The sequence below is a fragment of the Monodon monoceros genome, unplaced genomic scaffold, assembly GCF_005190385.1.
Source record: "Monodon monoceros isolate NGI ecotype Baffin Bay Population unplaced genomic scaffold, NGI_Narwhal_1 Super_Scaffold_8, whole genome shotgun sequence".
In the NCBI taxonomy this organism is placed as follows: domain Eukaryota; kingdom Metazoa; phylum Chordata; class Mammalia; order Artiodactyla; family Monodontidae; genus Monodon; species Monodon monoceros.
The window spans coordinates 15,836,442-15,858,239 of NW_021703785.1; the positions used below are offsets into that span (position 1 = coordinate 15,836,442).

Sequence of the window (21,798 nt, forward strand, 5' to 3'; positions counted from 1 at the left end):
CTATAGTTCTGTTGGGTAACCACATGCACTGAGTATTTAAGTTTATTTTGGGGGGAGAGGTGGCAGAATTCTAGAAGGACCTACATAGTACATCCTTTTCTAAAACAATCAGAAATATTCAGGGCAGTATTTACAATAAAGTGGGAGATGTTATGACATATGGATATTACCCCTTCCAACCATGATAAGACTTAAAGAAGGGAAAAGAGTAATATACCAGCAGTAATACCTTTACTCAGCATCCACCATACCCGAATTGCAGTAGTGCTTGCTCTAAGGAGCATTAAAGATGGAAGGCATGTTCCTTTTTTTGATAAGTTACAATCTTCAGGTTGACAAGGCCCATGGCACAGGAAAATGTCATGGAAACTTTGAAGCAACATATGTAGAACTCTACACAGAACATGGCAAAAGCTTAGACTAGAGGTTCTGAAAAGAAGCGAGCAAAAGAAAAAAAACAACTGATATGGATGAAAGGAGTTTCCTGGGGATACTAGAAGTGGCAATGAGTAGGTCTTAGCAAGTTTTGAATGAAATAAGAGAGATAATTCGATGGGAAGGGGAGAGGAAGGCATGACGAGTAAGGAAAATGGCAGAGAAACTGTCACCCAAACTTCCATGTGGGGCAAAGCTTGAATACATTTGCTCAGACAAATTGAGTTGGGACTAATGATACAGGGCAGCAAGTTGAATGAGAGGATCTGGCAGTCAAGTCTACACTTAGCAGAGAGCTAAGAACTTAGTAAACATTCCAGGTTATTGGAGACATTGACACTTACTGCTGGGATTTATGAACAGGATAGCGACTTAATCAAAATGGCACTGATGAAATGTTCTTAGGATTCCCAAAAGAAGGGATGCAGCCTGAAGTCTGGGGAAGTTGCCTTGAGTGGGCAGTAGCCTACACTTGATGTGATTGGAGTTCAGATTTTAGCAGAAACTGAGGCAATGGAAAGGGAGAAATACAAACAGGAAGCAACGCAGAAAGAAAATGACCTACAATGAGGCTACAGAGTTCTGCTCCAAATTATTAAGCTCAGTTTTAAATACTGAGTTTGTAGGATCGCTGAGTATCGAAAAAGAAATGCAACTATAGATGTTGGAATGAAGACCAGGAATTTGAGGCTGCAGAGAGACAGACATCATCCAGGAACTTTCTCTCCACCGGAAATACTCTGACACACTTGTACCCTTTCGAATAGATTTGTGACTCAGCAGTGAAAAGTCGAGAGAAGATGATATTGTGTAGCTAAAATTATGGGATGCTGACATTAAATTACCTGTCCCCTGAAACTGAGTCAAAGTTGTGCTCAGAAAACTGCTAACCTAATATTCTGGGCTCTCTTGAGGAAAATGAATTTAAATCTCACAATACATCAGTTTATATACCCTAAATTAATATAATGAATAGAATTATAAAGCAAGTCAAAGTCAGCTCTCTAGCACTACGTATGATGAGCCTGGATCCAGAACACGGTAGCTGCCACAGAGCCAGTTGCCTGTGCCAGGTTGATCTGATTCTCTGTATCACAAACAGACCATTAACAAGTCACAGTTTGCAGCATGGCATGGTGAGGAAAGTATCAATTACATAATAGGAATTATTGAGTTGGATCCCTCTCTCAATAAGCTCTTCCCGGACAGTGACAGACCATTTGGGAGGATGAATGCCAACTTTGTCAACCCCTAGGGCACCACTTTGTGCACCCAAATAGTAATTGACTGAAATTGTAATTTTCCAGTTAATTAAAAAAAAAACAACTATGCCCTAAAATGTTTTTATGAGAAATCTACGAGAGCCAATATTTCAGGGGCTTTCACCTGAAAAGTACCTTCTTTATCAAGCCCCCCCAAAAAAGTGTGGAAGTCCCCTCAAATCTAAACACCAATTAGTCATGTGGTTTTGAGTCATTTAATCCAGTGATGGGCCACCTTTATGAGCATTAGGGCCCCTTTTCAAGAATTAAATATCTCAGAGAGCTCCCCGTGATAATAGTTGGGCATTTCTTTCTTTTGTTTACTGCTGATGCTGACATCCATAGATGCTTGCCACCTCCTGCATTAATTAGTCTCCTCCACCTCCCCAGGGCAGACTGAAAACCGCAGATTAATTCAGGCACGATGACTGACAATCTTCTGGTACTCATTACACTTAGGGGCCACGGCAGAACCACATACAGAGCCAGCCTTTGAGGGACTGAGAACAAATCTCTCAATAAAATGTCTTTGTTATTTATGTCAGAGTTCCAGTCAGGGCCCAAAATGCATTATGAAAAGACAGAATCTTTCTCTATTTTCCTCATAACCAGAGGAGCTGTATGAATAATCAACCACAAGGGTTTAGACTTCCTGGTGTGAATTCCTAACATCCTTTGCTTTAAATAGGAGGATGATGCATTAAAACTATACATCTGAGTCATCCCATACATCAGCCACTAGCCTGGCATTTGAAATATGACTAGTCTCAAACTGACATCTGCTATAAGTATAAAATGCATGCCAAAAGTTGGACTAAACACAAAAAATTAAAATATCTCATTATTAATTTTTGTATTGATTATAAATTTACATGAAAATATTTTGGATATACTGGGTTAAAAATTTATTGTTAAAATTGGTTTCATCTGTTTCTTTTTATGTTAATGTGCTTACAGAAGATTCTGAATTTGATTTTCATCCTACTCCTACTGGACAGCACTGCCATAGACCAAGGAGTTTTATACTGGGTTGCTGTATTCAGAAAAGCCTCAACACTGGGAGAAGCAGTGTGGATTTACAGCATAGGTATCTTGTCATTCAATCCCAAGTTCCTTACCTAATAAATGCAATGCAATAACCATGCCTATCTCACGGGTTTAATGCAAGGATTAAATGCCAGTGTGTGAAAAGTACTTACTACAGGGCTGGCAAGCACTCAATAACTGTTAGATTCCATTTACATTAGACAGGAAGTGAATTTGATAATGGTGATGATGTTATGATGACACTGATCAGAAAAATTCTAGGCCTGTGCTTGCTAAGATCCATTTCAGCAGGAGTAAACTTCTAGTTGTGTATATGATAAGAACGTTCTTGAAGACGTTAAAGGAGAGGATTCTTCTCTGATTCCCAACATCAGGAATAGCAGGGGTTTTTTTAGTGGCTGGTTTGCTTTTATTTGATTAAAGAATAAAGTTTGGCTCATAGTGATGGCTAATAGAAAGCTTAGAAGAAGGTTTGCAAATTCAAATGCTACAGAGTCAATAACCATGGGTGAAGTTAATTGACTGTATTTTTGAATCACAGTTACTAGTTGCATATTAAATAGTTAGAATATTGTATACTTCCAAAAAAATAAAATAAGCTTCCTACTATTTTTTCCTGAAACAAGACCCTATTCATCTTTCACTTATTTTGCTTTTAGTAAAGACATAGGTACAGGGCTTCCCTGGTGGCGCAGTGGTTGAGAATCCACCTGCCAATGCAGGGGACACGGGTCCGAGCCCTGGTCAGGAAGATCCCACATGCTGTGGAGCAACTAAGCCCGTGCACCAAAACTACTAAGCTTGTGCTCTAGAGCCTGCGAGCCACAACTACTGAGCCCACGCACCACAACTACTGAAGCCCACGCGCCTAGAGCCCGTGTTCCGCAACAAGAGAAGCCACCACAATGAGAAGCCTGTGCACCGCAACCAAGAGTAGCGCCTGCTCGCCACAACTAGAGAAAGCCCTCACGCAACAGTGAAGACACAACACAGCCAAAAATAAATAAATTTATAAAAACAAGACAAAACAAAACAAAAAAAACAAAAAACACCACATAGGTACAGAGAAACATTTCTCTGTTGTGATAAAAAGAGCCAAACACTGTGATAGATGGCAGCCCACGCTGACTTCAGAATCAGGCCAACCTAACCACAGGAGTGATCAGACCCAAGTCAGACCACAGCACGGATTCTCCCGCTACAACAAATTCCGTGTAAATATTCTTTAGGACCAGCCGATTTTGCCATGCAGAATACAGGCCCAGGTTGGTCATATCTTCAGAAATTGCAGCAATCCACAATTTATGTCAATCCTCCCCATTTTAAAACATTCAAACTCTTAAAGAAGTTGTGCCGAGAATTTCCTGGCTGTCCAGGGGTTAGGACTCCGTGCTTTCACTGTCTAGGGCCCTGGTTCAATCCCTCATTGGGGAACTAAGAGCCCATAAACCGCATGGCATGGCAAAAAAAAAAAAAAAAAGGTGTGCCCAGATGAACATGTCTGTAAGCCAGTTTGCAGTCTGCCTTTGATGGTGACTTTTGGCCCAATGGGAAGTATTAGTCAGGGAGTTCTAATAAACGTTTTTCTATCAGCCTCATCCCTACCTCTACCTTATGTCTACACTTTTGTTCCCTCAAAAAAATTGCTTCTAATTCTTGTAACTGTCTGGAGTATGTATAAATCAACCAAGAAATTTCAATAGTGAAATACATGATAAGGGAGTCACAAAACTCCCAAGTAGGCTGGCACTGAGTGCAGAGTGAGTTAAACACCCACGTGTGCACACATGTAAACTACAGTTGTTTCCTTCTCTTAGAAAGAATGTCCAGGGAATGACTAGGAATGACTACTGTGAAAGATGCCCAGATATACTGGCAGCAAGCAAATCCTTTAGATTGTAAAATAAATCTTTAAAAGATTTTTTTAATAGAAATGCTATTGAGGTGAAAAAAGTAGGACCCAGTATTAAGTATCCCCCATGATTTAGCAATACATAAGATAAAAGTATTTTAGAGCTACAAAAACACTAGAAATGCAAACTTTTGACACTGGTTAGTGGGAATTTAGGATTACTTTGCTTTCTTCTTTGTATTCTTCTGCACTCTCCACATTTTCTTTTTTTTTTCTTTTTGGATGAGCACATATTGATTTTATAGTCAGAAAAAACATGTGAAAATACTATTTTTCTGACCACCAACAAAAAGTAAATATCCAGGTGATTTAAGCTAGGTGACAGTTTTATTTGAACCGTCTTGGTAATTTGAAGGGACAAAAATGTTCACTTGGCTTGAGTGATTTACAAGATTATCTCATTTCCCCAATTCCCTTTTTCTCATAATCACAAAACAAGTGATGAACTATAAATTGATCAGGAGGGAGACCCTGGATAGCTGAGAGTCAAAGGCTTTATAATTTATTAAACAATTGGTATATCAGACTTTCTACGGAAAACCCTATCACTTTCACACTTTAAAAAAAAAGAAAAGAAATAAGAGAGACTTTCAATCTGTATTCTATCTGCTATCCCAGCCAAAATGCCAGGGTACTTTTTTTTCTCCACTCCAAAATAGATATTTCTCATTCCTTATGGAAATACTGACATAAATATTTTATACAGTTATCTTCTGCCTACAAATGCTGCAGGATACCATAAGGTTCATCTTTTCAATAAAACACTTTATTGCAAGCACAGTTGGATTCTCTTTGGCCCAGCCTTCAACTTGAGCAACAGAACTCTAAGAGGAAAGGACTTCCGCAGAGCGCTTGGTTTCTACTAATTTTTAAAGCAGTATCGAATCCTATATTTCTGACTAAGTGTAGCCCACTTTCATTGAAAAACAGTAAAATAAATGTTGCCTTGCATCTAGAAGTATTTTTAGCAAGAGGATGTGTTTTTAGAAAGCTGAGAGCAAACGAGGAACGTTTTAACACCCATTATTTATAAATGGACATATTTCTTTATGGAGAAACTCATATTTATACCTACTATGAGAATGATACGCAGAATAATAATGTTTCCGTAATGACTGTATTTATGAAAGTTTAAAATGTTGAATGACCTTCTTTGATTGCCGAAATCCTCTACAAGATGAACACAGGATAGTTTGCCTTCCTGACTTAAGACATAATGAACTGAAGAGGATTACATTTCCATATAAAATCTTGCTATCTGCTGAGTATTAACTATGACAGTGGCACTTCTGACATGCAGCATATTCCTGCAAGGATGAAAATGAATTTTTAAAAATCTGTTTATGCCAGCCACTTAAGTGTCAGCTGATGTTAACTTGGGGCATCTACAGTTTTACTCACCTCTAAAGGTCAAAGCCACCATTATCCAATTACTGACACTCTAAACTGTCCATTTTCACTCTTGGTTATCCAATTTAGGTACAGGAAAATGTAGATTTTCGATATTGTCTGGGATGATGACTATTTTCTAGGTGTCTGGGATTGACCCATTGTGTCTGCACTGACTATCACTCATCAAGACGGAGAGGTATAGGGCTTCCCTGGTGGCGCAGTGGTTGAGAGCCCGCCTGCCGATGCAGGGGACACGGGTTCGTGCGCCGGTCCGGGAAGATCCCACATGCCGCGGAGCGGCTGGGCCCGTGAGCCATGGCCGCTGAGCGTGCACGTCCGGAGCCTATGCTCCGCAACGGGAGAGGCCACAACGGTGAGAGGCCCGCGTACCACAGAAAAAAAAGACGGAGAGGTATAAGGCATACGCATGAAGGGGAATAACCCTTGCTTGTCATCACAAAGATAACAGTGGAGAAAATCTACGGTATGTAATAACATACCCCCAGTCTTTCTTACAGTCAAATATCTGTATGACCTAATACCTCAATTAAAAAAAAAATACCAACATGTCATACTCTCTACATAAGTACTGCTCCTCTCTGTCAGCACTATTAATGCAATATATCTGTCAAGCTTTATTAAAATTATTTTTGATGTGTATCTTGGCTCATAAACCTCCTCAGTGCCTGATACTGCCTCAGGGAATGTCCTTGTAACATTGAATCTCTGAAGATGGGACAATAAAAGAAAAATCCTCCAAACTTTCAAGTTCAGCTATGATATCACACAGCCTGCAACGTCTCCTGTCAGCACTCTGAACGCGCTTTTGCACGTGAAAGTAATTACAGCAAGACTATTGTTCAAACCTTGTTTCACAGAACCTTCTGGTAGAAAAAGCATACATGCATTCAGAGATAATTATCCAAGAACAGAGTCAGCACTGACATTGGGATAAACTGTTAGGTCCATTTTTCTTTATGAAGCCATTTTAGAAGCAGCATCCTTTGAGTTACAGCACTAGAGTTTTAAACTTGGTCCTTTTTTATTTGTGTTGTACCTTAATTGGCACATTTCACCCGTGGATGTTCCCTATTAGTAACAAAGACGTCTGCTTGTCACCCACGTCTTCCATGGCCCCAGAGGAATTGTTGTACTTGCAGGGCACAGGCAAACGGCAGACATGCCAATCAAAGTGGATTTATGAGAGCCCATCATGGTTGGCAATGTAGAGAAAGCACCCCAGGGGAAGAAAGTTAGGGCAGGGAGGCGCAAAGAGGGGTAAAGGGAGGCTGAATACGGAAGGAAAAAGCTCAAACACACCAACAGAATCAATCAATATACGTTCACTGTTTTCCTATCCTTAGCACTGTTCTGGAATAGTACATTTCAAGCTACCTGTTTGAGGCTCAAAGGATCTGGACAGGCTTTGGCTGGCTGTTTGATTTTTCCCAGGATGTCACGACCTGATATCTAATCCTCAAGAGCATAAGTAAGACGCACCTCACGCCAAGGAGACACACCGTGCAAGTTCAACAACATTTAAGAAGAGTCAACTGGTGGGGTCTTGGATGTTGGGGCAATGTGAAATTGCTATCAAGATTTTTAAAATGCCTTTAATTTTTGTACTTGTTACAGAACCATAACAGTCTGCTCATGGATGGGCTCCAGTCCATGGACCATGCTTTGTTCAGCCTGTTCTAGAAAGTACAGGGGCAGAAGAGTTAACTTCTCAACCAATTAAAACCACTCTAGTCAAACTGCACTTGCTAAAGTTAGTAGCATCCTTATGGCCAAATCAAAGGTCTATTTTCTCTGCCCCTCCCATTTGACTATCTATGACATTTGATGCTGTTGATTACCCTATTTCTTGAGTGCCCCTCTCCCTCTACTTTCAGGACAATATGCTTTGGGTCATTTGTCTTCCTTTACTGTATCCTCTTTTTTTTCTTTTTTTGGGTACATGGGCCTCTCACTGCTGCAGCCTCTCCCGTTGCGGAGCACAGGCTCCGGACGCGCAGGCTCAGCGGCCATGGCTCACGGGCCCAGCCGCTCCGTGGCATGTGGGATCTTCCCGGACCGGGGCACGAACCCGTGTCCCCTGCATCGGCAGGCGGACTCTCAACCACTGCGCCACCAGGCAAGCCCTACTGTATCCTCTTTAAATATTTATACTCCCTGATGTTTCATCTGATCCCGTTCTCTATTTTCTCCAGCTAAATTCTTTGCCAACAAACATTTCTGTGTTGGTGCTCCTCAAACCAGTCAGCAGGCAGACAACTGTTACTAAATGGGAACAAACAGCATGCCAGGAAATGTGCTTGGTGCTGGGGGAACAATCTGAGAAGACACACCATATTTATACCCTGCCTGTTTGTTCCTTTGTTTCTCCAGATGCACGCTCCACTCCACTCCACCTGCTTGGACTCAGGTCTCATCACTGCTCACCTGGGCAATGACAATAGTTTCCACCCCTGCACCCACCATCAGTTTCCCCCACTCCAGTTTATCATCTCCATGAACGATCTTTCACAAGTAAAAATCTGACCACATATTTGCCTTTTGAAAAATCTTAGCTATCACCTCTTGGCCTATGCAGTGTCCTTCAAATTCCTTAGCTTGAAATACAAAGCTCAAATAATATGATCCAGATCTACCTCCTGGCCCCATCTCCACAAAAACAGGACCTTCCGTGGCTCATGCCTTTGAACCTGCTGGGTCCCTGGCAAGAAAGCCCTAGATCTTTTCTTCTTCTGTAAGATCCTATTCATTCTGTAAGTCCAAGTCTGACTATAACCTACTCTAAGGTGCCTTTTCCAATTTCCCAAGGCAAAGGGAAGCATGCATTTCTCTTGATTCACATAGCATTTTACCCACACCTCTATCTTCATCCTGATCCCTTGTGCCACAATGAAACTTTTACACCTCTATCTCTTTTGGATAGACTGTGATTTCCTCAAGGACAATGCTGTTCATTGTTATTTCCTGTTTCTTACAGAACAATGCCCAGCGAATAGCAGGTACTCAGCACATTTGCCTCTCAAACGTAGTGGAATGCTTTTAAGCAAAGAAAGACAGACATCATATGGTATTACTTATATGTAGAATCTAAAAAAATGATAAAAATGAACTTATTTACAAAACAGAAATAGACTCACAGACATAGAAAACAAACTTATGGTTACCAAAGGGGATAGTGGGGGGGTGATAAATTAGGAGTTTGGCATTAACATATGCACGCTCCTATATATAAAATAGGTAAACAACAAAGACCTACTGTATAGTACAGGGAACTTTACTTAATATCGTAATAACCTATAATGGAAAAGAATCTGAAAAAGAATATATATGTATGTATGTATAACTAAATCACTTTGCTGTACACTTGAAACTAACACAACATTGCAAATTGACTATACTTCAATAAAAAAAAGAAAGGTTACTTTTGAATTATGCAGGCAAAATAGACAAGCACAAAATCATTAGTGAAATAGGCAGTTTTTATTCAAGGGTTCCTTTAGGTTTTCCAGTCTTATCTCTACCTGTTCACTGTCTTGTACTTCATGCCTCAGGAATACCACACGCTTGCAGCTCCCTGCACACACCTGTGGTTTCACGCTGTGCTTCTGCTGAGTTGTTGCCTCTGTCTGAAGCACCCTCCCCTATGCCAGGTGCCCTCGTCATCTGTCCCAATGCCCAGGCATCCTTCAACACATCATTCAGCATCTATATCCCTGAAAGTTTCCCTGCGCTCCAAGGTTAAGCTAGGTGCCTCTCCTCTCTGTTCCCAAAACATCTATTGCAGAATGCTCACATTAGATACTGACATTATTTGTTTCTCTCTCTCTCCCAATCAGTACTTGCAAGTACTTTAATTTGCTTAGTCTTTGTATCTTAAGAACTTATCAACAGTACTTGACGTATAAAACACACGGAACTAATGCTTATTGATGAGGCATGAGCTAAATTGCCACAATGGCTCCACTTTTACAAGAATCCACATTTGGATCAAATGACTGTTGAGCTATTATAACCACCCATCTTGGACTGTAGGGGAGAGAAAGATTACACCTGTTAGGTATGTTCATAACTGTGGTTCCCAAACTTGTTCCAGCTATGTTACATTGACATACCCCTTACCTTCTCCTTTCATTATGAATAAAACTTCAAATCTAGGTTCAATGGGGAGAAATGTACTCATTTTAATGGAATTCCAAAAGATGGTATAATTTTAAATAAAATAGCCTAACAGGCATAGGTTATTAGAAACAGACACAAGCTACGAAAAGACTAAAAAGAAAGGATACACAAATAGCTTTTAAGGCACTGGAAATAAATGGCTTCATTCTCCTCAATTTTCACTCTCTTAACTGTTTTCCAAAATTACACACCAAAGCTAGGCATTCCGCAAGAGAACTTAAAATCAGTAAGAAAGATTTCATTCATTGTTTTAATCAAAGTAACCAAATTGTTTTCATCAGAATGGGACCTCAGCTCTTAGTTCTCTGGAGTCCTCTGTAGAACACCATATGCTACTCTTCAGGGTAGAGGCTCTTTTCTTCCGCTGAAACCTGGATTTCCTCACACTCTTGTGATTTCCAGGGCTTATCACTGCACCTGGACCATGGTAAAATTCATACGTTTCCAATGAATTATATTAATAAGCTATTTTTGTTGTTTTGGCCTCTTGTACTAATGTTATTTTGTTACTATTTTTTATCATATTGTTTATTGATTAATGGCAAAGTGCTTTCTAAATATAATATAATGCCCACACCATCATCATAAAACAGCAAGCATATTTTATTTATGCGGACTTAAAAGTTGTAAACGTATTATTGATCATTTCAAAAGGTTTACCTATTCTTCCTAACATTGTATGTTATTGAACTAACCTACACTGGATAATCATCAATTACAGAAGAGAATACACTGACCACAAAAGAAATAAAAAAGCTTTCATTCACCTAAGGCCTCTTCATGGTCTTTTTCATTTCTGGATGACTCTAAAAAAATTAACTCCAATCAAAAGATCACCACAAAAAAAAAACAAAACATCACCACAGAAGGAGCAAAACAAATCATTCAGGTGACAGGTACAACAGGTGGTCTTTGTTTATATCTTAAATTCTATCTCAGAAGCAAACAGCTAAATAGAATACCATTTCCCTTGTAAACTATATCTATGGCAAATTCTTCAGAATGGTTTTCCATTTTGATCAGGGAATGTTCTGAATGGATGTATTTCATAGGCTTCATTTCATCAAATTTGATGATAAATTTTTTCAGCCTCATAATCTATCAACTACACTTATTGAAAATTGACTCTCTGCTTATTGCTTTCTAGGTACACACTGTTAATTCAAGACTGTTTACTCAGCCGGATGGACCAGTTAAGAGGCTCTCCATGCAAAGATACTATTATGGGTAGCAGACATAGGCAGGTGACTGTTGATACAAATATTCTGGTCTTACGAAAGCCAGACATTCTTTTCAAAGTCACGACCCACAAGGCAGAAATAATTTAGATAAGAAAATAGACAGAAAATAGTTAGACAGACAGATAGATAGATACATAGATAGAGACAAATGACAGTATTTGGCAATAGTTCAAGTCCTATGGATTCCAATTCCATTACCTACCTAATTTGTCTGGAATGAATCCATGACATGATTTGCATAGTTGAAGTGGTTGCTACTGACACAATTTACAGATTTTCCTCATAGAAGTCACTTTTATTAAAGCAAAAAGATATGAAAGTCATGACTTCTTTGTTTAAATAGAATCAAGATGGACCAGTGAAGACACTTAAGTCACTTGCCTTCATGATGAAAAATGGAGGCTCAGTCTAAGCAGACAACTGTTATTATCTCTACTCAGCCTTCTTTCTGTTCGTCACAGTGCTAGACAAGCCTCAGAGGGACTGCTGGCACCCAAGTTCCCATTCACGAATGGGTATATATAGGTGGGTAAAGGTGGTGCTTTAAAAAAGGGACCATGCTAAAGAAAATAGCCTGGATCCTTTCTCTCAAGACCACTATATTATCAAAATGTGCTTTTATGTTCATTTTAGAGCTTTGTCTCCCATGCCTACTTGGTATCATTGAGTACAGGATGGAACATGGAAAGTAAATGGTCAAATCCACAAACAGCAGTAAGTCTGAGAAGTCACTGAGGCTAGCTCAGGGACTTGATCATATCTACAGAGATGGAAAGAATCATAGATGAACAATGGTGAAGTCTCTCTCATTTTAATCTTTCATTAAAAAAATTTTAAACCTGCACACACACACACACACACACACACACACAGCACAGAGCTTAAGAAACAGTATGTTATTGATAACTGTGGAAACCTCTGAATATCTCTCCTTTATAATACCTCCAAACCTAATCCTTAGAGGTAATTACCATCTGATGTTTGTGTTTAACATTTTAAAGTTTTCTTCAGAGTTTTACCACATCTATTGTATTTTAATTCCTAAATGATGTATTGCGTAGTTTTATATTTTTAAACTTTATATAAATGGTATATATTCTTTGGTGATTTTATTTATTTATTTTATCTCAAAATGAGATTTCTGCAATTGATTCATCCATACATGTGGCTAGAATTCACTTATTTTCAATGCTCCATAGGATTTCATGGTGTGAAGAGATCACCATTTATGCAGATGGGATATTTGTGATATTTCTACTTTTTAGGTTATTGTAAAAAGGCTACTATGAATCCTACACATATATTTGTACACATGTGAAGCAGTATGTCCAGGGGTACACTTGCAATTTTAAGATATGCATGTATTCAATAGCACAGGTATTTTCAAATCGTTATTTAAAATTAACTTGCTCCATCCAAAGCCTGGAAAAAGACAATGTTCGTATCTGAGATGGCAAGAGTAAGTTTTAAAAATAGTTATGTTGACGTTGACAAATTAGTCCTCCATTTTTCTGGTAAGGAAATTCCCCAAACGTTGTGTCAAAACATTTGTGTCAAACTGCTGTGTTTTGCCAAAGAGCTAAATTTTCCCGTCAAAACAGTTAATTAGAAGCTATTAATGATGCCTTCCTAGATTTAAGAAGCCACTGTAAGAGAAGAGAGAAACTGAAGGAAAAAAATATCCCCCAAGCCAAGGTGCAGGAGATAAGGAAGTTTGTGGATCGCTATTTGGGAATTTTGCCTTGAATTCCTTAACTCTTCTGCAGTCATTTCACAAACTCTAACTCACTCAGTTAACAGACAACAGGGAAACTTCTGATATATGAAGGGCTAAACGTCCAACACAATTCTTGCTTCTCCTCTTAATATAGTTAGTCTTGTAATATTTTATTCTTATCACAGAGAATGGTTTGGGTGCCATAAGTCATCGTCATAAGCACCCGAATGGTACTAGCAGATCTGTATCTGATTTAGTTAGCTACAGACCATCTGGTAATCATTAGGTGAGAAAGTTCACTGATAAAATACTTAAATCCCTGAGTCATAAATTATTTGAGAAAAAATTGCTTAGCTTCTTTTAAACCAAGGCTATATATCCACATCCAACTCTCTCTCTCTCTCTCCACCCATCCATCCATCCATCCGCCCACTAGAAGGCAGTGACCAGATGTCAGCATGGGATTTATGATTTGAGTAGATTAGGGCTAATGAAACTCAGGTCAGAAAAGCTAATACCTGCATAGAACAGTAAACATTCATAGTTACACGACCACAAACTACACTGCAAACCCACAGCAGCTGTTCTGCAGATGAATGTTGGTCATGAAGAAATCAAGGGAAGAAAGATCTCAGGGTTGCTGAGTATATCTCTCCTCACATCTGGTAAAAAAACTAAAGGTCATACTCTACTGATGGTTGGTCCATGATATCAACCTTTACAATGAAGGTGGACACGTTAGATTTTGGTACACAAAGACCTCAGAATAAGACAGTCGGGGAATGACAAAGGGGAGGTGCCATTTCCGGGCTGTTGTTTATGCCATCCTCTGAGATACAGGAGAGACAGTCAGTCAGTCAGCAGCAACCTCTCCTCTGGCTTTTTAGATGCTTTGATAGAAAATATTCTCTTACCTCACTGAGACCTCCCCAGACCAAAATATATGCACCTAATCATGATTCACACTCAGGCACACTCTACATAAACAATTAGGAATATTGCATATATTAATCCATGCCTTGAATTTCTTACCTCACGTTTCTCATTCTTCAATAAAAGCAAAGACTTCAATTTGAAGTTACTGTGACTAAACTTTTTTTAAACAAAATCTATCTCTCAAGAATATATGGAATATATATTTATTTCTTATATCTATCTATATTTCACAGACTTTCCCAGATAATCATATTTCCTCTTATTACTCCACCTGGCCAACTCCTTATTAATCCACTTTTGGGGTTCTATTTCCTTTGGTATCTAGAATATTGTTGATTTTCAATAAAAAAATTGTTTTTAACATTAAAGTTATAGGCCCTTTATATTATTAAATCCCTTGTGTTTATCCTCATCAAAGTGTTCTTCCAAATAATCTTTCCATATGCTCAAGTAAACTTTTTAAGAATTGATAATTAAAAAAATGGATTGCTATGAATTTTACAAACAGAGCCACAGAGAAACATTTTTAAGGGTATATACATCTTGATACCAAGATGTAAATACTGAGGAGATTAAAGTGGGGAAAAAAGAAACATGCCAGGATGGTACTAATAGTTATAAAAAATATATGGCTCTTTGGCACGACCCTGCAGTAAGAAAGTAATATTTAGCAATAATCTTTGTACAAACATGACCTTCTTGGGGTGACATAATACCAGACTTCTGTTATCTATTGTTTTAACTTTACCTCTTAAAGTAATCATCTTTCAGTTTACTTGTTGGACTGCCCTCATAAATGGGCAAGCTCATCTCATAAGAGCAGTTGAATGTCAAGGAAGAATTTAAACGAAGGCATATATCCTCTACACAGGAAACACTCAATGCTTTAAAAACAGCAGTGGAAAAAAAAACCCCTTGCAGTAAAGGTTTAGAGACATCCTCAAGGAAGGGCACAGACGTGTGTTAGTGATTTATCTTTCTCATAAGCCCAACGCAATACACGGCATTGAATTGCAAAGATAATGGATAACGAAAAGAATTCTCTGCCAGATTCTACACTTTGCATTAATTAGTTGTCCCTAGTCCAGTTCTACAGGTGTCAGCTATTCTTTTACTAGTAAGGAATTCGGCCACTTTGACAAGGGTGATGAAGAAGAAGAAATGCCAGGTGCTGGTGTTTGGAGCAACAACTTGCCTCCACTTGCCAGCGCCATAAGACTGTCTCCTTGGGACTTCCTAGAGGATTATAACCTCTGGATGGACTGCTTCATGAGTATTTATCATCCTTAAAACTGATCAGAAATGCCAGGTGATCATGGTTACAAGACACCTGTTTTCGCGCATTTTTTGATAAAAGCTTCTCTGCTGAATTGCTGATAAATGTTGACATTATGTTTCAAACCACACGCAATGGCTTGAAATCCTGGCTTCTCTCACACAAAGAATTAAGCTTTAACATTTAACTGATTTCTCTAAGATCAAGAACCACTGTAAGTGAGAACTTTTATCTTGAATTTCTTTTTTAAACGTTGGTTTTAAAAACAAACAAACAAAAAATGAGAAAGGCTAATTAGAAAGACAGTAGATTTTCAATTACCTTGGAAACTCGATTTGCAACTTCTCTGCCCACGGTCAGCCCCTGGACAAATGTCCGAGCAGCAATGAAGGCGCGAGTGACCTGAATTTTCAGCTTCCGGGGAACATCTCCGAATGGCTTCAGCTGGTCTGTGTATTTGCTCACGCACTCCAGGTAGTCCTCACTGAAGTGATACTGCGGGTTGATCAGCTGAAACATTCGTTCCAGGAGCCGAGCCCAGAAGTCATTGAGCATCTCCTCCAGATTCACATTGCCCCCAGTGTAGTATCTTTTTAGCTCTGTGAAGAGGTCCTGGAACACTTCCGAATTCTGCATGTACAGCATGCCATAGGTCCGTACAAACATATCATTTAGTGACTTCTCTGCATTTTCCAGAAGCTCTCGGAAAAATTCTGCAGATAAAACAAGTAAGCAGTCATAAATTAGCAAGATCTAGGAAGTCCAAGACATCTACTTACCTTAAAAACAACTGCTTCTAATGGTTATTTTCACAGAAGAAAAATGTGTCCTGTGATTAAGGTATCAATGAACTGATAGTATTTTAAATGAGATTTGACCTACATCTATGATCTTCTCTGAGTCAAAGAAAACAGAAGATCATGGGATTCTGTCTGAAAGAACATCCGTTAACATTAGGAATTTACCATTTAATACTCCTCCAAAAAGGTTCAATTATATTTCCATTTATTGTTAATTTTAGAAAATCCTATGGTTTCATATTAACTCAAATCAGAATATGTGGCTAAGTATTGTCATTAATATAATAATAAATGCATAAGTGGTAAAAACATTTGCTCCAGTCTATTTACAAATCTGTTCTACCACCAAATTCAATTAAATTGCTTTTACTTGGAAAAGTTCATAAATGGGATATTCAAATTAATGTAATATTTGGACTCTTTGTAGTTGCTATATATAGCAATCAATTATCAGTGTTTAGAGATTCATAATGCAATTAAATGCACTTAAAGCCAAGGCTATAGTAAACATAATTTAGGCTGCCATAATGCATAAGAAAGTTATGAAGTACCATGCATTATCATCACATCCTATCACTATCATTTTATAGCACTTGAATAAAATATAGGCATTTGGGCTTTCTGGTTAAGAGGTTCTAAATGAAAAGGTGTCTACCAAGAAATGACCTCTTCCATCCTGCAGTAGCACTTGAGTGTTTCTGGGAGTAGTAGTAGGCAAAAAAATAGGATGGCAAAAACAACGTCCCTGGGTACTGGTAGGTCCTCATATTAGTCTCCCTCAAGACGCAGTGCATATGTGTATGATACTTATCCATTTGCACAAATGAGCCTAGGTAGAGCAAGCTCAAGTTTTATCCCATTCAGAGAATGTGACTCGGGGTGGGAAAAAGGCTATGGAAAGATCATTCTTCTGAGTCTGTAAATCCAAGTTACCAACAACAGAGTAATTCTGCTTTACCTCCTACAGTTCCCTTTTATTCCCAGAAGCTACGGCCCCTCTCAGTTAAAGCCGGGGAAAAAGCAAGTCCTGGATACCTCAAGGAATCCCAGTAGGAATCAAATAAAAACCTCTTCGTTTTTCTAGGGCCTTGTGGGATTCTTTTCCTGAGATGCAGGGGAGAAAAAGCAATGACTGTCTCTATGAATTCTATGGAAGCTACACCTAATTTTGTCTTTATCAGAAGGTGCCTGAAGAAGCACTTGATTTAGCTACTTCAATTCCAAATAATATAGCATTGAATCACTGTCTTGATAAAATGGTGTCTATAATGGTGATTATTTTGTATTTGTTTTCAAATAAAACCAATACACTAAATCTTAAAAAGGACTCTGTTCAATGTTTATCCTCTTACTACGAAAGAATACATTTTTTTTTCTTAAATACAGAAATTATGTTGCTACACTGGTAGCAAAAACTGAGGGATTATCTGAAAGTCATGGCTTATCACCCCTGTGTAATCTTGTTCAAGGCACCAAATAGTTCTTATTTTAATTTTTCCCAAATGTAAAAATCAGGCTAAATAGTTTTAAACCTCCCTAATCTTCGAGGATTCATTAAGGAAAATCACTTAGGGCAAAAATGTTCAAAACTGTCAAAGGATTAATTAATCAAAATATTTATATATGCTATATGTCTATGTTATTTATGATTTTATGAAATAAGAAACATTTCAGAAGTTTTTCAGAAATTTACTAGTAACTTATCCTAAAATGGAAACTATATTAAATTATTAATATTAATAACAAAGCATAAAAATAGCATAGTAAAACCTTTCAGTCTTGAAACCAAGAATGAAAATAGCTTGGCCTTGTTCATATAGGAGCAGAGCGAAAGGTGTTATAATTGTGAAAGAAACTATGAAAGAATGGAAAAATCACCGAATTGAAAAATACTAATACAATGAGACTGGAAAGTAGATTTTCATCACGAGCTCAGGATAGCCTATTCATTTATCTTCTTTTTGAGGTCAATTATTTTGTTGGACTCTGAAATAAAAGCTTAATTTACTGAAAACAGAGTACTGCCTTCAGCAATGAATGTCAGTAATCAGTAGTGTGATCTGGATTTGCAAGAGAAAAAAAAGAAAAAAGAAAAATCTTCTGGTTCTCATTGTTCTCCAAAGATTTCAGGTATAAATCCTTCTCTGCAGCGATGAAAATTTTGTTTTTTCTTTTATAGAAGGTAACATTCCTAGACTTTTCCTCTCCTGACACGGGGAAAATTAAATATTAGGCTTATGACCATTTTGTAGCTGAAGAGTTAAAATCAGATTGCCCACTCACTGTGCTTTGTGATTTGTGTCTTTATGCCTAAATTAGTATAATTGAATATAGAAACTAAGTTATCATATTTCCATAAATATGGCTCAAGAAACATTTTATTATTAGATTCCAGGATTAAATTTGTGTTTAAGGGTATGTCATTGTCTCAAAAGTTTGCTCTTAGCTTCAGTGGTCCTCAAAAGTCAAGTTATTATTCCATGTTCAAAATCATTATATGGTTTAGTGATCTCACAGTCAAAGTTAATACTTGGTATTGAAGGATGTTAATGCATTAGGCAATTACGAAAAATGTTGGTACCCTAAAGTACATTGATCTTAGATCTTATGAAAGATGGGAATCCAAGGTAGTGAGGCAAAACTAATGTCCTCCAAAAAATAAGTAATCTCATTTCATTTTTAGCATGCCCACAGACTTAAACTTCCACCTTTTGAACAAAGTATTTTATGCTTGGATGAAAACTGTCTCAGCAAACCAAACAAGATGGGGATTTGGAAGACAGTTATCACACCCATTTTGCTGAGAAAGTATTATGCCCAAACAGCATAGAGAATAAAATTGAAGAGCCATATAACGAAAAAAAAAAAAAAAAACCTCAATCTAACCCTTTGCTTAATGGGAGAGGTCAAAGCTCACAGTGGATAAAGGCTTCAGTCAACAAAAGTTCTCATGTGTAAAAGTTTGGCAGATAAAGATGTTTTTAAAAATTTTTCCCTTCCCCAATCACAAAATATACATCAAAGGTGGTTGCTTAGGGCTCAGTTATGCTTTATAGATGCACAAAAGAATTTCTTCCAGCCAGCAGTAGCCTCTGGGAGGATTTTATTCATCTAGAGGGGAGATCTGGATGTGAACATCTGTTTGCTGCGGGGCAGACTGCCCCAAGTGGGAGAACAATCTTGTAGATAAAAACCACCACTGTTCCAAAAGCAAAAAGAAAGTCTATGCATGCCACTGATCGCTTGGAGAGGCCTCTTAAGGGGCAAAAATCAACTCCTAGGAGCCAGAAGGTGCCCTAAGGATATCTAAGAAAGGCTTCAAATAAAGCCTCCAAATGAATGCATCAAAATGTAAGGTGCACACAGGACCAAGGGGAGGTGCAAACACGAAGAGAAAGGCAGACTAAGGGCTCTCAAGGAATCTGCAGTCCGCACAAAACAGCAAAAGCTTGGCCCATTTAAGCTGGAAGTGTTATCTAGTTAATATTATTGTAGGGGGATTGGGCATGGCAACTGGATCAAACACTGTTTAGCATTAACCTAGAAATTGTAGCATCTTCCTATTCTATTCTCATGCTCTCCAAAACACTTCTCATTGAAAGGTCATTTAAAATGGGTGCTTCAGATGGTGGTGTAAATCCACATCATCTCAGAACCCAGTGAGAGAAAAGCTTTGGTCACTGGTGTCAGTGGAGACTGTATCTATGCATGATCACAGACAGCATCTGTCTCACCAGGGGAAGCAGGTATAGTCAATTTGCTTCCCTAAACCCACATATTTGTGTTGAGTGTGTTACTCTCGTAATCTCTTTCTTTCTGTCCTCCTCTCCACAAAAGCATGCTAAATCAGTTCAGCCAGCCCAGAACCCAAGCTCTGGCTAAGGAAAAACCTCAAGTTGCTGGCATGGAGGGTAAATGATTCAGAAAGCTGGTATCCTATAAGGACTATGTTTCATAGACACAGGAAAGCTACCACCCTGCCCCCGACCCAGGCCCTTTTCAAGGTTAAGTGACTAGGAGAGTCCTTCCCTCTGCACACACCTGTCAGCTTTCAAGTATATCTTCTGAGATGACTTCTCCTTTCAAAGTCCCCTTGCTTACATCATAACCTGATGTGACCAGCAGGGAAATGCTGGGATAAGGAGGAAGAAGAACCCCAGCGCCATTTACTCTCTTCTCTGGTAGACTTACACATGGTCCCTAAATGACCCACTTCTCCCCACTCCCCAGACGCTGAGACTCTATAAGAAGATTGGTGCTGCACAGGGAGTCCTTGCCACATGCAATGTCACCCTTGGCAGGTCATGGCTTATGTGGAATGGGCAGCTGGATGCCAGTCTTCTACACCAGGGGTCTCTGCCTCAGCACTGTTGACATTTTGAGCTGGACAATCTTTTTTTACATTATTTTATTTTACTTTATTTTATCTTATTTTTTTAAACATCTTTATTGGAGTATAACTGCTTTACAACGGTGTGTTAGTTTCTGCTGTATAACAAAGTGAATCAGCTACACATATACATATATCCCCATATCCCCTCCCTCTTGCATCTCCCTCCCACCCTCCCTATCCCACCCCTCTAGGTGGTCACAAAGCACCGAGCTGATCTCCCTGTGCTATGCGGCTGCTTCCCACTAGCTATCTATTTTACATTTGGTAGTGTATATATGTCCATGCCGCTCTCTCACTTCGTCCCAGCTTACCCTTCCCCTTCCCCCTCCCCATGTCCTCAAGTCCATTCTGTACGTCTGCGTATCTATTCCTTGGACAATCTTTTTTTTTTAATTTTTAAAATTAAAAAAAATTTTTTTAAATTTATTATTATTATTTTTGCCCCACCATGCGGCTTGTGGGATCTTAGTTCCCCAACCAGGGATTGAACTCAGGCCCTCACAATGAAATCATGGAGTCCTAACCACTGGACCACCAGGAATTCCCTAGGCTGGACAGTCGTTGTTGGGTGTCTGTCCTGTGCATTGTAAGATAATAAGTAGCATCCCTGGCTTCCACCTACTACATGGTATTGGCACATCCTTTCTCCAGAAGTGATGACAAAATTGCAGACATTATCAAATGTCCCCCAGGGGGACAAAATCACACTCACCCTACCCACTGAGCACCACCCTTCTACTGATAAATTCCAGAAGCCTAGAAAGAGGCTATCAAAACATTCCAAGAAAAAGCCAGCACATTTCTAGACCTCATCAGCCTCGCAATTTATTTACAAGATGAACTTGAGGAGCTGTGTGTGCTTTAAGTGAAAGGAGCTGAAACACACATCCTATTCACAGGTAAGACTGCTGGTGACCAATACTACCATTTCCTGGATGGTGCCTATCACAGGGTAGGGCCTTAAAAAGTGGTGACTAGTGAACGAACAAATAGATGGTGAACATGAACACCCAGTGAAATACATCCCGACTCCACGTGGACCAGGCTCCTCTTAGACAGTAATCACTGTGGGAGAGAGATGCTACAACCACATCTTAGAGCAGACATAACTGATGTGCTCTACGGTCATCCTCCAAACTCATGCATTTATAAATATATAAACATTCACATCCTCCCATGCTCCACGGTCA

The 21,798-nt window shown here is 38.8% G+C and overlaps 1 protein-coding gene across 1 annotated transcript in view; it reads right to left on the reverse strand.

Moving 5' to 3' along the window:
• GPC6 (glypican 6) overlaps positions 1-21,798 on the reverse strand; it is a 1,074,747-nt gene that overhangs the window by 527,645 nt on the left and 525,304 nt on the right. The window contains exon 3 of the mRNA XM_029210314.1: positions 15,737-16,128. Within this exon, the coding sequence (XP_029066147.1) occupies positions 15,737-16,128 (392 nt within the window). The remainder of the gene's footprint in view (positions 1-15,736; positions 16,129-21,798) is intronic.